The 16108-nt window shown below is 35.5% G+C and overlaps 1 protein-coding gene across 2 annotated transcripts in view; it reads right to left on the bottom strand.

Annotated features, from left to right (window-relative positions):
* Positions 1-16108, bottom strand: part of CWC27 (CWC27 spliceosome associated cyclophilin) — a 270125-nt gene that overhangs the window by 48872 nt on the left and 205145 nt on the right. For both annotated transcript variants that reach the window (XM_032279751.1, XM_032279744.1), the window contains exons 12-13: positions 8667-8776; positions 2905-3008 (exon numbers count right to left, since the gene is read on the bottom strand). In XM_032279751.1, coding sequence (XP_032135642.1) covers positions 2905-3008; positions 8667-8776 — 214 coding nt within the window. The remainder of the gene's footprint in view (positions 1-2904; positions 3009-8666; positions 8777-16108) is intronic.

Here is a 16108-nt window from a genome sequence, read left to right on the forward strand (position 1 = left end):
TAATAATACTTCTTTAAATGCCTTGTTAGACAGTGAAATCTGGGAATAATTTTCAAACACCATATGCACTGTTTACAATAGAATCATATTTCTTTTCTTTCTCTCCCTCCCCTGCTTTTTTTTCTTTTTGCATAAAAAGTGTAACGCTGCTGAATGGTACCCAAATGTCTGTTGTATACCATGCCAATACAGCAGCTCAGCCAAAAATGCGAATAGAATAGTTTGCCAAGTAAAAGAAAACATAACAAATTGGTAATGGTTTCTATCTTGACAGAAAATGAAAATGATCCCTCAATGTGTGGCCACTCATGCGGACACATAAAAACGTCTTAGAAGCAATCATTTTACCTCAGATAACAGACCCTGACAGTGTACTACAGCACACTGGCTGACTTTCACTTCTTAGAAAAGCAGCAACCATGACCTGCAAAAGAGTCTGGGAACCATGTAATTTATGCATAACACACATGCACATGCCATGCACTCATAATATTTGTTATAAATCGTTTTTAATATAAGACTCCTTTCCTGAGAAGAATATACTTTATGAGAGAGGATCTAAATCACCAGAGACTCAAGAAAGCTAAACTGAACAGAAATGATGTTGTTGCTTATCAGGTTACAAAGTCCAAAGGTCTAAATTACAATAAAAAAGCATTACATAAGGGCCCTATATATATTATCTGATTCTGCATAGTGCCTTAAACATGAAAGGCATTTTTGTTAGATATTAAATAAAACAAATACCAAAAAAATTCTGGAGGTGCATAGGGTACAGCTCTGACTTTCTGTTTAGGAGACTGCAACTGAAAGCAGAAAGGAGCCCCTGAAGACATGCTACTGGTTCCTTTAACTTGTTTCCCACTTCTTCACCATTTTTTTTCCTAATGGAGAATTAGCTAACATCATTGACCAGTGATTTTTATTCCCCATGTCCAGTGAAGTGTCCCATTTTTAAAGTTTCTAAATGAGAATGTTAGCCAGAAAATTGATTGTACAATCAAATCCATCAAAAACAGTAATGGCACTTTTAAAAATACATCATTGGTATCTGAAACTAATGAGGATTCAAAATGAGAGAATATTGAACTAAGGGGCTAGGAAGAACCTTGAGAAGTTAAATGGTCTTGCCAAGTTGAAAGTAAATTTGAATCCTGTGGGTTATGAGTTTCGAATGAAACTTCTGGGGTTTGACTTTGTTGGTGACTTTCCTGTTCAATAAAAAAGGACTTAAATGGCTTATAAAAAGGTTAAAAAAACTTATTGGGCATCAAACTGCTCTTACAAAACACCATCTTGATGAGTTAAGTGTAAATGAATCAAAAACACATGGGTCATATTCCCTTTAAAAATGCATATGGATTCAAAAATAAAGGGAAGAGGACTTGGCAAAACATTTTTGTGTGGTGGCTGAACCCAAAACATTTGAAAGAGATGTTGAGACATTCAAGGAATAAAACAAAACAAAACACACACACACACACACACACACACACACACACACAGGCACACACACATGCAAACACACACACACACAACTAAATCTGTTCAGTCATATAAAACAAAAAAATTCTGTATAATGTGAATTTATCTCTATGGGTCAATCAACATTCACTGAGTCATTGCCTTTGGCACCAAACTATGGAAGGACACAGCTTCTGCCTTCAAGCAACTTTGAATTTAAGTATAAACAAATATATATAAGTAATAGAAACCTATTAAAAGAGATGTAGAATCTTACAAAAATCTATTAAAAGAGATGTAGATCATAACCCACATCATATGAAAACTATAAATTAACTGAGAAATAGACAAGTGCTTTCAGGGTCTTAGGTTAGATAGGATTCATTCCATTCAAATCATCATGCCCTCAGACCTTTTGATTAAAGCTATACACAGTTGCAGAGTCTGACGTGTTTGAATGTTTTCTTAATAAGTGTTTTTATGTCTTTTTAAATGTGTGTTCCAGCCCTCCTTCCTCCACCCTCTAGATTTGTGAGCGTTCAACAAATCTTGCTGACTGGTTTCCTGGAGGATGGGAGTGTTGAACAGAGTTTTGAAATAGGGGCGACGCTGTTTGGCAGAGAGAACTGTGGCTATGATTCTGGGTTGGGGTAATGGCATATGTGATGGTTCAGAGTCTCCAGAGGGTGAGTCATGTGTAGGGGGTGATACACTGGCTTGCTTGCAGCATTGTGGCTGAGCCAGGGTGTAGTGGGAGGTGGAGGCAGTTAGGTGTGGAGAGGCCTAATACACTGCATGTGAAGTCAACTTAAGGACAGAGGTGTGTGATAAGGAAAAACACACAATTTTTATTCCCCCCCCCCTTTTTTTTTGCCAGTATAGGATAAAGTTCTAAGCAAAAGACATGTACATGTCATTATTTTATTTCTTATCAGTGTCTTAAAATGCTGAAAAATATCCAAAGATAAAAATAAAATTAACTATGTACGAGTTGCTAGGATCCTGTAGATCATAACTTTGAAGAGGAAGTTAGTAGGATTATGAAATAGATTACTGAGTTCTAAAATGTCTGTGGGAAAATATAAGAAATTATTGATTTATTGTCTTCTAAGGTTGTTTTTGAGTTGTTTAATGTGAGTCTCATCTTTTCCACAATATTAGAAAGTTATTTAGAGCTGGGATAATTTCTTGTACATTTTTCACTGGTTAGAACAATGCTAAACATACCAAGTGCTTAATAAATGCTTGTTTCTTCAGTGCTTGGTGCATTTATTTATTTTACTTTATATTGAACTGAAATAAAGTCAAAAGTTGCTGAGGTCCTATAACGGTGATGGTAAAGTCTGAAAACAAAAGAATGATATAGTGGAAATGTCACAGTAGTGTCTCTGCTCTGAGCCTATTTGTTCATGGTTAATATAAAGAAATCAAAGCCCTTACCATCCTTCGTCATCTTCGACTTCTGTTTCAGGAGTGTCATTTTCAGGCGTTTCAGCAATTGCTTGAGTGAGTTTAGATTTAAACTGGTTCAGCAGCGCAAGAGTCTGAAATAACAATTAGACTGCTAAGTTTTCTGATAAAGATAAATATAATTTTAAAAGAGACGCTTAAGTTTGGTAGAAAAGGAAGTATCCTACTTGGATGTAAAACACTTAGATAAATGTTTGCTTTTGAATGAAAAGAACAAAACTACCTTTACGCTGCAATAGTGACATTAACAAACTCTGAAATTGTTCTGTTTGGATTTGCACTGACATTTCCTCTCAGAGACAGGTGACTATTTTCTGATTTGGGAAACAAAAATTTGCTTATGTAGAAGACAGAAGATTCAACTTTTAAAAATACATGTTTTGCCTGGTGCATCGGTTCATGTCCCAGCACTTTGGGAGGCCAAGGTGGGAGGATCTTTTGAGCCCAAGAGTGCAAGACCTCAAGACCAGCAGGGGTAATGCAGTGAGTCTCCAACACTTAAAAAAAAAAAAAAAAAAAAAAGCCAGATGTGGTGAGGTACATCTGTAGTCTCAGCTACTATGAAGCCTGAGGCAGGAGGATCCACTGAGCCTAGGAGTTTCAGGCTGTAGTGACCTATGATTGTGCCACTGCACTCCAGTGGGGGTAACAGAGCAATATTCTGTCTCTAAATAAATAAAATAAAATAAAATAAAATAAAATAAAAAATTTATGCTCATTTATATTTAAGATTTTGGTGTCTATAAAAGAGAAAGGTAATTCACAGAAAGATAATTCACTGTTATGTGAAGTCAAAAACAAAAAAATAAGTATTATTATTTGACAAATTTCCAAAAACATAAAAATATCAATATTGGGAAGGTAGAATGAACATATTAACTGATAGAAAATGAGTAAATTAGAATATCTTTAGAAAGTTGTTGGTATGTATTGGAAACTTTAAGACGATCATTCCCTCTGATTGAATAATTCCAATCCTGGGATGATAGAAAAATAATGTGAAACACAGAAAATGGCTTATGTACAAGATGTACACTGCAGCATTATTCACACAAATGGAAAAATGAAAACATGTTAAATTTCTATCAGTAAAAAACTAGATAAAGTTAGTAAAAAGCACGCAATAAAATATATTAAAAAATTTAGTAAAAAGCAATAAATATGCTATTTTTTTAGTTTTTATTTTTGTGAGATGGAGTCTCGCTGTGAGGACCAGGATGTAGTGCAATGGCACGATCTCGGCTGACTGCAACCTCTGCCTGCCAAGTTCAAGTGATTCTCATGCCCCTCACTACCGAGTAGAACTACAGGCATATGCCACCAAATCCAGCTAATTTTTTGTATTTTTAGTAAAGACAGGTTTCACCATATTGGATAGGCTGGCCTCCAACTCCTGACCTCAAGTGATCTGCCCACCTTGGCCTCCCAAAGTCCTGGGATTACAGGTGTGAGCCAATGTGCCTGGCCTAACTATGCTATTGCTATTGAGAATTATAAATATGCTATTGTCATTAAAAATCACATACATGAAACATTGTATTCTATTGCTAAGTGAAAGATGAATACAAATATTGTGTTGAGTATTTTTTTTTTTTTTAAGTGTGTGTGTAGGGGGAACATTACTATGAATTCTTGTTTGGCTCCTATGCTCTCCATGGGCAAGAAGAAGCGAGTGGCTACAATTTTGTAATCACACTATCTCCTAGATATTAACAGTCCACTCCAGAATTTGAGCAGACAACAGAAGCTAGAAAATGGTTTTTCTTTTGACAGATCTATGGAGTACATCACTGTGAAATGGGATAAAATACTACCTGTCCGAGAAATCAAGGGCCTAATCAAGATTTTGGTATGTTGAATTCAATACTGAAATCTTCACATTTCACAAGGAAAAAGATGTGTGACAGTTCAACATGTGAATAACTGGTAAAGAGTCACAAAACATTCCTAAGCTCCAGAATTTATCTAGACATTATCAATAAGATCACAGTTTATGAAAAAGTTAAGTAGGTCTGGGCAGTCTAGAACCCAAGCTTAATAAAGACAAATGGTGCCAAATTAACTGCAAGAAAAACGTAGTTGGTTATTGCTTAACAAATGATAGCAAAAAGCATCTTCTACTTTTCTGCAAAATTTAATGCCCACATAGACAACAGCTAAAAATACACACATTATCATAGCTACTGAATGAGATGAGTTTTGGGGGAAAATTTATAAGTCCTACAGAATATCATCATAGGCATTCTAAAGGGCTGCCTAGTATGTTAGCATTTAGATATTTTATCTGTTTTTAGAGAAGTTATTATAGAATTTAACTCTTCAAACAATGTTAACAGATAAAGCATCTCTTGTTTTTAAACCTTATTCATTAAAAATACTCCATTGTTTAGAAATTCTTATTGTATTTGCTTATTAACAAGAAAACAGGTTTCCGTAAAAATATTGGAAAATAGAAGTAAAATAACTATTCTCCCACCACTCAGAATAACCACTGTTAACATTTTGGTAAATATACTTCAAGGCTGTGTGTGTGTGTGTGTGTGTGTGTGTGTGTTTATGTGTGTATGTGTTTATATATCTGTATATCTATATCAACTATTACATAAATATGTATCTCCATATGCCTATCTCCATATCTGTTTATTTAATCTATATGATATGGTCTGGCTGTGTCTCCACCCAAATCTCAACTTGAATTGTATCTCCCAGAATTCCCATGTGTTGTGGGAGGGACCCAGTGGGAGGTAATTAAATCATGGGGGCCGGTCTTTCCCATGCTATTCTCGTGATAGTGAATAAGTCTCACAAGATCTGATGGGTTTGTCAGGGGTTTCTGCTTTTGCTGCTTCATCATTCTCTCTTGCTGCTGCCATGTAAGAAATGCCTTTCACCCTCCACTATGATTGTGAGACCTCCTCAGCCATGTGGAACTGTTAAGTCAAATTAAAACTCCTTCTCTTCCTACTTTTGGGTATATCTTATCAGCAGTTTGAAAATGGACTAATATAATACAGCTTAAAAGTAAAGCCTATCAATATTTTTTTTAAGAGATAGAGTCTCACTCTGTCACCCTGGCTGGAGTGCAATGGTACAACCAAGGCTCACTACAGCGTTAACCTACTGGGCTCAAGTGATCCTCCTGCCTCAGCCTCTTGAGTAGTTCGGATGTCTTCCACCATGCCCAGCTATTTTTTTTATTGCTGTGGAGATGGGATCTCCCTATGTTGCTGAGGCTGGTGTCAAACTCCTGGGCTCAAGGGATCCTCACATCTGGGCCTCCAAAAGTCTTGGGATTATGAGGGTGAGCCACCATGCCTGGCCCCTATTAATTTTTAATGATGGACGTTAGCACACTTGGAATTGTCTTTTTTTAAAGCATAAAGAAAAATGAAAACAAAAAAAAAGACTTCTAAGTGGAATGAAATTTTAAAACTTTCTAGAAAATTATACTAGATCTGGATCTTTCTCCTTGAGTTAAAAGTGGCAAGGCAGTTTGTTTTTAGAGCCAGTTAATGAGCCAGTTTTGGCATTTGCTCAAAGAGGGGAGACTGTGGCAAACAAAAAACATCCTCTTGGGCAGTTTTAGCTTCTTCTATATTTAAGATTGGACTGACTTCCTCCTGCTGTATTATAAAGGAAGAGAAGATTCTGGGCAGAAAAAAAAATCACAAAGATAATGGGACACATTTATTATAGTGTGAAGAAGATAGGATCTGCAAGGAGGCATTTTGATTGGCATCTGCAGGGGAATTATTGAGTTTATGGCTTTTGCTGAAGGAATGAATAGCCAACTACTTCCAGGAAGGCCTTTCAGTACAGCGAGAGCCTTCCCAGAATGTAGAAGCTATGCTGAAGGGGCCCAATTTTGGCACAGTCTGTTTATGCATATCTAACACAAGGGTCTCCCAACTGGGCCCTGTGCCTCTGGCCCTGTCCTATATCCAGTCCAATCTCCATACTGCAGCTCAGTTAGAGAAATCTTCCTGAAAGTGAAATCATATCACTTTCTTCTGTTTATGGTTCCCATGGTCTTTAAGATAAATTCTAAACCCCTTAACATGGTTCAAAAATACCTCGTATGAACTTATTTTTGCTTACCTTTTCAGCCTCATCTTTCTCCTCTTAGTTTATGTTACAGTCATATTTAATATCTTTTAGTTCTCTGCAAAGAGGTCAAAGACTTCTCATGTACATACTGTTCCTTTTGTCTAGCCATACCCTGCCTCTACCTGGCTGTCTCCTACACAAGCTTCGAAGTTCAGCTGACAAATCATTTCCTTAGGAAGGCCTTCCCAAATTCTTAGGCCATGTTAGGCCTCCCTGTTATACATCTACATAGTTTCCTGTACCTATCCTTTCAAAGCGCTCACCCCCTTTCAGTGATATTGCTTGTTTAACTAGCTCTTTTCCCTGATATATCAGAGAGAGCAGATCAGAGAAAGGGCAGATCAGATCAGAGTGTTCATGTGTTGACTGTCAAATACAGTGATTAGTACATGGCGGGTTCTTTTTTTTTTTTTTTTGAGACGGAGTTTCGCTCTTGTTACCCAGGCTGGAGTGCAATGGCGCGATCTCGGCTCGCCGCAACCTCCGCCTCCTGGGTTCAGGCAATTCTCCTGCATGGCAGGTTCTTAATAATTATTTGCTACAAGAGGGTTGGGGGGAAAGGAATGAATGAATGAGTCATCCTTAGTATCTCTGGTAGTATAGTCACTATGATTGCTATTTAGAAGACTGTGATTTTATGAAAACAAATTAATAATATACTTTATTAACTTGTAATTTTTGAAAATTACATATATGTTAGTTCTCTGTAATTATAATTTCCTATATCTGACTTCTTGTTGACCTTTCCCTATGATTATTTTCATGGTAAGCACTGCTGCATGATCCTTCCTTACAAGTAATTAGGTGTCGTTTATAACACAATTCTTGATTAGATTAATTTATCCAAACAGGTTTGGGCTTTTAAATTTACTTTTATTATGCCTATTTTATTTATACAGCTAAAATGGCATGTCCATATATATAAGGCAGTTTGTTTATATCCATATATATGGCTACACCAAAAATACATGATATCTGTCTGCCCTCTAACTTTTCAACATGAAGTTCTGCTTAAGAGATTTGTTTTATCAAGTGTCATGTATTGCATAGCGCATAGTGCTGACTCCCAAATTGTTGAGCTAGCTTCCTATCTCTTTTCATTCTTGATTTCTGACAACTTCTTAATATTACTACCTGATGATTCAGGAATTACTTGTAATAAACAGTTTTATTACAATAGAAGTCAGCTAGTAGACCAAATGCTGTATTTCCAGACAGTGTACAATTTCAAGCTAAGCTGGCTAGTCAGCATGTGAGATGCTGGGCTGGAATAGACTCTCTCATCACTTATAATCACCACTTCTTTGTTTCATAATATTCACTAGATAGAAGTTCTACCTGGGCTTCTGAAGATATGTGGCTTCATGAGGTTTCTGTGCTTACTATGGGAGTACCAGGTTGAAATGTGGGAGTTCCAGGCTTTTTCACCACCAATGTCTGGAAAGAATTCCAGAGTTTGAATCTTTATGTGAGTGGCCAATGTCTACCATATATAAATATATTCTTTTTCATTTTTAAGAGGTTGTGCTTCTCCTGATATATAATCAAATTAGGCTCCATTTAGAAACACGTAAAAACAATAAAAAGACGATAAATTATGTATGGATTTGGGGTTTTTAAGTTACCTGATCTTCCCGGGAAGTTCCCTTCTTTGACTGTTGCTTCCTCAAAGCTTCATACTTTTGTTTTTCTCTTCTGTATTCTGCAATAGCACCATCTGGAGTGGCTTCTTCTTCTAAAGAATAGTAGAATAATTTTTAGAATAAGTGGCAAAATAGCTCTTTGGATTCATAGCAATGTTTATGCTCCTATCACTGAAGAGGAGCTTGGCACTTGGGCTTGGTTTTTCACCATTTAATTTCAAAAGAAAACCTATAAGCTCCACCAGCTCTGTAACTATTTCTTAAATTAGAATGTGACTGATGTTAATTTATGAGCCAATTTTATAAATACCTTTACTATACATTGCACTATTATAGTTGTTCTTCTCACATGTACTTATTTAAGTTGATCATAAAATCATCTATCTTGCATTTAAAATAATTAAGGTTTTCCTAAAATTCAGCAATACCATTTTATATTGCTTCCTTGCCTTAGAAAATACAATATTTCAAATATTAGTTGATATTCCAATTACCTACCACTTTTGTTCCCCAGCTATAACAATAACAACCTTCAATTTAATGGTATCATAGAAAATAAATATATCTAACAAATAAGTCAAAACAGTTAGCAAAAGCAGACAAAAATAATCTTTACTGAATTAGAAATTAGAAAACAAATCTATGGGTTTGATCCTACAATAATTCCATGTGAAGGTTAGTTAACATCTGGGTTCATAAAACACAGTTTTGCCTCAAAAATAAACAAGCCAACAAACTCAAGTACTAACATTTTATAACATCTTACATGTATAAATGTCAATAAAAATTTGTGACTAACACACACACACATGCGCTCGCGTGCACACACACACACACACCCACCCACCCCTATCTCTTCTTCTCTTTGGCTGCTAGACAAATGATAAGCCGGATGTAATCAAGAATGCCAGTAATCTTTCTACCAAAGCTTTAGTCAGTTAGTTGTCTCTTTGTTACCTAGCTTGAGGAACATCATGAATATGCAATATATTAACAATCAGCCATTTTGTTCAAGAGATTTTCTGGTTAAACAAAAGTTTGAACTAAGAAACAAATTATCTTTTTGTGGTTGCCTAATATGATTTTGGTGAAACTTGGAAGGACAGTCCTGCTTTCAAAACTGATATCTGTAAACATTAAAAACTGAGCACATTGGCCAGGTGCAGTCGCTCACATTTGTAATCCCAGTACTTTGGGAGACCGAGGAGGGTGGATCACCTGAGGTAAGGAGTTCAAGACCAGCCTGGCTAACATGGTGAAACCCCGTCCCTGCTGAAAATACAGAAATTAGCTGGGTGTGATGGCAGGTGCCTGTAGTCCCAGCTACTCGGAAGACTGAGGCAGGAGAATCACTTGAACCTGGGAGGAAGAGGTTGTAGTGATAGCGCCATTGCACTCTAGCCTGGATGACAAAGTAAGATTCTGTCTCAGAAAAACAAAACAAGCGAACAAAAGAAAAACCCACACAAAAAAATCTGAGCACATTAAGGAAAAATGAACCATTAAATACAGAAATAATATCGGAGTCATACATGCATAGCAAACACTAGTAAAAAGAGTATGCCATCATAATTGGTATACATGAAATGATTCTTACAGTAGATTTAAAAATTACTTTCATATTTTTCTACTGAATTACATCTTTGAATACCTCTCTTCTTATCCTACAGTGGTTAGATTTGCATTGTGCTGGGATAAAGAAGAAGCACTTTAAGATGACTTAGGATCCCTACATGAGGCAGTTAATGCTTTCTTTTCCAGTTATGTCTCTCACAACTCCTTTGCTGCATCCACCTGGATATGCTTTCACTTGGCTGATAACTAGTATTTTTAAACGCTGCTCTCCTGACCCACCATCAGCCTTTGTACATGCTGTTCTTCCTTCAGGGATACTACAAACACTTCATCTTTCCATTCTTGTTAATTCTCCTTGCTTAATTACTGCTCCTCCTTTAGGTCTCAGTTTGGTTGGCACTTTAGGGAGCCTTTTCTGATTCCATTCTTGAACTCTGGTTTAGATGCCTCTCCTTTGAGTTTCCAAAGCACCCTTTAGAACTTATATCACTTTATGGTGATTTCCTGTTTACTCTTGACATTAAATTCCTTGAGGACAAGTCAGACCTCCCCAGCACTTAGGACAGTGCCTGGCAAGTGACTTGATAAATAGTCAAATAAATGAAGTAATAATGTAATCGGAAAAGGGGAAAATAAGAAGGTAGTAGGCCAATTTGCCTTCTTCCCCTTCCCAGTCTCACAGTTATATTCAGCATTTGCCATGTACCTGGAATCTCCTGTCCCATTGCCTTTAGGGAGTCAATAATTCTTTTCTGCTATTTCCTAGAGCAGAAGTTTGTAAAATTCTAAGGAAAATGCTGATGAGTATCTGTAGAACTATTTAATGTTTTTATGGTTAAAAAATGCAAAAGAGAAAGGACAAGTTCTTGGCTTACATTTTCAGCTACAAAAAACGGAAAACCTTTATGATAAGAATTTTACAATAAATGGAAAGGCTATGGATGAATTCTGCTATCTCATGTCATAGGTAAGTTAAGCTTACAACCTTCAAAACAGATTCAGCAGTGCTTATTTTAATGTGTTTCACACATGACTTCTTGAACATGGTCCCTTTTAGCAAAAAGCAACCACTTGATTTCACTTACTAGAAATGTGCAGGAAGTAGAAACATTTTTAAAAAGTGCTATAAAGATGCCATAAAAATCAATTTTAACAAGTCAAGGATAGGTAAGTTTAAGTATATAATAAAGCATGGAAATTCTGTAGCTATGTTGTTTATAATACTAAAAGGCCTTCTAATAATTTAGAAATAGTAGTCACCTTATTTAGGAAACGAAATGCATGAAATGAAGCAGCTGTATTGATGTAGGCTTAACATGTAGTAAAATTCACTAATTTTGTATATAAAATGTGATCAGTTTTGGTATTGTATAGAGCATGTAACTTCTACTTTGATCAAGATATAGAAAAGTTCCACAGCTCTACAAACAAATGTCTCTTACATTCGGTTTCCTTCTTCTGGCAATTAGGCACCAGTGATCTGCTTTCTGTCACCACAGTTTTGCCATTACTAGAAACTCATACAAATGGAATCATACAATATGTAGTCCTTTATGTCTGGCTTTGTTGAGATTCATACATGTTTCTTTGCATAACTGGATAGTATTCCATAGCATGGATATACTCTAATTTGTTTATTTTGAGTTGCTTACAGTTTTTGGCTACTACAAATGATGCCTCTTTAAAAATTTACATACACAAGTTTGTTTGTGGACACATATTTTCATTTCTCTGGCGTAAGTACCTAGGAGTGGGATTGCTGAGTCAAGTGATAAATGTGTTTAATTTTATATAATACTGCCATACTGTTTTACAAATGGCTGCACCATTTGGCTGCCTCATCCCTATCACAACATAGAAGAGTTCGAGTTGCTTCACATCCACAAATATATCTGGTATTGTCATTTAACTGAATATTTTAGAGAGTGTGAAATAGTATCTTGTGGTTTCTAGTGCCATTTTTCTGATGACAAGTTGATTATTACATTTTTTATGTGCTTTTTGGCCATTTACGTATCTTCTTTTGTGAATTGCTTATTCAAATCTTTTGTTTATTAATAAATTTTTTGTCTTATTAATGAGTTGTAAGAGTTTTCTTATATATTCTGGATATAAGTCCTTTGTCAAATATATATTTTGCAAATGGTTTCTCTCAGTCTGATTTCCCTTTTCATTTTCTCAAATGTATCTTTCAAAGAGCAAAAGTTAAAATTAGATGAACAGCATTTTATCGATATTTAAATTTCATACATCTCATTTTTTGTGTTTTATCTAAAAAAATCCTTATTTGCCTCATGGTCTCAAAAGTTTTTTTCTGCCGGGCGTGGTGGCTCACGCCTGTAATCCCAGTACTTTGCGAGGCTGAGGCAGGTGGATCACGAGGTCAAGAGATCGAGACCATCCTGGTCAACGCGGTGAAACCTCGTCTCTACTAAAACTACAAAAAATTAGCTGGGCATGGTGGTGCGTGCCTGTAATCCCAGCTACTCAGGAGGCTGAGGCAGGAGAATTGCCTGAACCCAGGAGGTGGAGGTTGCGGTGAGCCGAGATTGCGCCATTGCACTCCAGCCTGGGTAACAAGAGTGAAACTCTGCCTCAAAAAAAAAAAAAAAAAAAAAAAGTTTTTTTCTAATGCTTTCTCTTAGTAATATAAAATTTTAGCTTTTCTGTTAAGGGTATAATTTATTTCAAGTTGATTTTTATATATGGTGTAAGGTAAGGGTTGAGATTTATTTTTTCTATATAGACATCAATTGTTCCAACATTATATATTAAAAAGGCTTTCTTTCCTCCAGTGAACTACCTTAGTACCTTTCTTGTAAATCAATTGACCATATACGTATGGCTATTTCTAGACATTCTCTTCTGTTCCATTAATCTATGTCTCTCCTTCTGCCAGTAGTATACTGTCTTGATCACTGCAGGTTTATAGTAAGTCTTGAATCAGCTGGTGTAAGCTAATTTTGTCTTCTTTTTCACGACTATTTTGGTGATTTTTTTTCCTTTGCCTTTCCAAATAAATTTTAAAATCAGCTTGACAATTTCTTCAAATAAGTCAGCTAGGACTTTGATAGTAGTTGCACTAAATGTATATATTAATTTGGGAAGAACTGTAATCTTAACAATAGTGAATCTATCAAAGTTTTACTGACTTAACCTGCCATGTAGAGCTCTGTAATACATCCTTTTGGTTCCAACCATCAAGCACAGTTGTCGTGCTGGTGTGAGATCGGACTGAGGAGTAGCTATTTACTATCATCTTTGTGAGTATCACAGGATTAGTATTTCCGAAATAGGAACGTTTTGAAACAAGTATAGATAATTGTAAAAATGAGTGGCTGATACTCATGCTAGAAAAAAATAACATGAAATAGAAAATATAAATAGGCAATTTTCATGGAATGGAGAGCAAATAGCAGTACCTCTCTTCCACTAAAATATCATGGGAATGTAAGAAAAAGAAGACATGTACAATGCAATTAATTCTCACATCGAGACTCACTGAACAAACCAATCAACAACTCCTAGTCCAGAAAGGTTAGTCAAAAAGTACTTTTAAAACAAACAAACAAAATGTTTTATTATGGAAAAATTTCAGTACAAATATAGACAGAATAGTACAATGAAGACTCTTTAGTCACTGCTTATTATCAATAGCATAAACTTATGGACAATCTTATTAAACTGACCAGATATTCTTAAGATATTAAAACTAGCACTCAGACAGTAACCTAAAGTACACACATTTCCTCTGGTAGGTAAAAATGAAAGAATGTGTGCTCTTAGTTTCCACTACAGGAGGTGCCAGTGAGCATGGCATCTTTAGAGCACAGACTTTGAAGTGAGACTGATCTGAATCTTGGTTCCACAATTCAGATATGTGTGACATAGGGATAAGCTATGACATCTTTTTGTGCTTCAGTTTCTTCAGCTATAAATTGGGAATGATAATATCTACCTCACTTGCTGTTGTGAGGATTAAATAAAATACTGTCTGATATGTGGCAAACACTTAACAAACTATTATTACTTTCTCATTCAGATTAAATTATGAAAGTACCAAAATATACACTCACATATACTGTACACTTAGGTGCTAACTCTATGTTTTTTGTTATAATTGAGCTTTCAAAGGATATCACAGACTCTTGCACAAGTTAAGCTTGTTTTTCTTTCTCTTTCCCTCTCTATACAAATACTTTTCTTTCATATTATGAAATTTTTTAAATGGAAGGAGGGAAAAGGAAACTTTCTTTTTTTTTTTGAAGCTATATATAGTCTAAAAATGGTTATAAGGATTTCCATTTGAGATGTTCTTAGACATGTTAGCATTTTTATTTTACTTCCTCCTGCATTTCTCACATCTTAACCTATATTAAAAAGTTAAGACAACTTTAATATATCACTTTATTTCCTCAGTATTTAGGAAACCACACTCTTTTTATATTTTCTAGCCATAATGAAAACCCAGGCATGTAGTTCAGATCTTCCTGAACATATTTGCCCTGGAAATATCTTAAAATTGTAGCATTAGTGATTCTTCTTAAAATATAGTCATTACCAGCTTCATAAATGTTTTGTATCAGGCAATTAGTGGCAGTGATGGCTAGCATCTAAAAAATAAATAAAATTCACTCACAAGTTGTAGGATTTGTTTGATAAAATCTGTTTGGTGATAGAAACCAAATTTAAAATGACAAAGAAAAGACAATATTCTCTAACTGAAGTAAGAAATTGATTGCAAAACCAATTTTACTTTGAAAAATGCTAAGGAAATTGTTGGGTAAAATTTTATGGCTTTTCATTATTATTTAAATGATCCCAGATCAAATAAGGTAACTCTTGTTTCACAAGGCTTGAAACACATTCAACACTATCTGCATCTATCCCATGTTTACTATATTCCATTTTTTTTTTTGAGACGGAGTTTCACTCTTGTTACCCAGGCTGGAGTGCAATGGCGCGATCTCGGCTCACCGCAACCTCTGCCTCCTGGGTTCAAGTAATTCTCCTGCCTCAGCCTCCCGATTAGCTGGGACTATAGGCGTGCGCCACTATGCCCAGCTAATAACTATATTCCATTCTTAATGAAGCTACAGTCAAACAATTTTCAGCAGATAGACTGAGAAGGAAATGGAACTCTATGTTGTCTATGCCTCAGTTGCAAACTCAACTGTCATCTGATAGTCTTGGACTGTAATCTTATCCTTACTGCAGCTTTTGGTTTTCAAAGGGGAAAAGTGTATAAAAACTTGACTTTATATCTCCTGATTATAGGTGGGACCATTTTGACTTAACATAGCTGACTGGATATTGTAATGAAGTTAAAGACTCAAACACTTGGTGCTTCAGGGTAGAATGGGTAAATCACAGGCTGTTCCCTATCATTATAAAGCTGTAAATGCTCTGCTACTCCTTTAAATAAAGAATGCCCTAAAGAGAAAGAGAGCTTCTAAAGTTGCTCAGGAGTTATGTTTTTTTAATCTGCAACTATCTTTGGGTTTTACTACTTGGATGTATTCTGGAGCTTTTAATTTGATTGTGGTTAATAATTTAATATCAATTTGATTTTTTTTTAAAGATATACTCAACAGAGCTAAGGAAAAATTTCACTGATTATCAACTACAGGTAGATTAGTATGAGTTGAGAAACAACCGAATTATATAAATTTGATGTTAGGCCAGGGCAGATAGTTGGGCAACAAATATTATTTTAAGGGCAGTCTATTAATCTGACTAATTCAGTGGCATACAATCTTAACACTGAAACATGTAGTATTTTAGCTTAGGCTAATTTTACCTTGTCATAATTTTCTCACAAACAGCTATAAAATAAAAGTATATGTTCT

Source organism: Sapajus apella, unplaced genomic scaffold, assembly GCF_009761245.1.
Source record: "Sapajus apella isolate SASKATOON/1434 unplaced genomic scaffold, GSC_monkey_1.0 scaffold1, whole genome shotgun sequence".
NCBI classification, from domain to species: domain Eukaryota; kingdom Metazoa; phylum Chordata; class Mammalia; order Primates; family Cebidae; genus Sapajus; species Sapajus apella.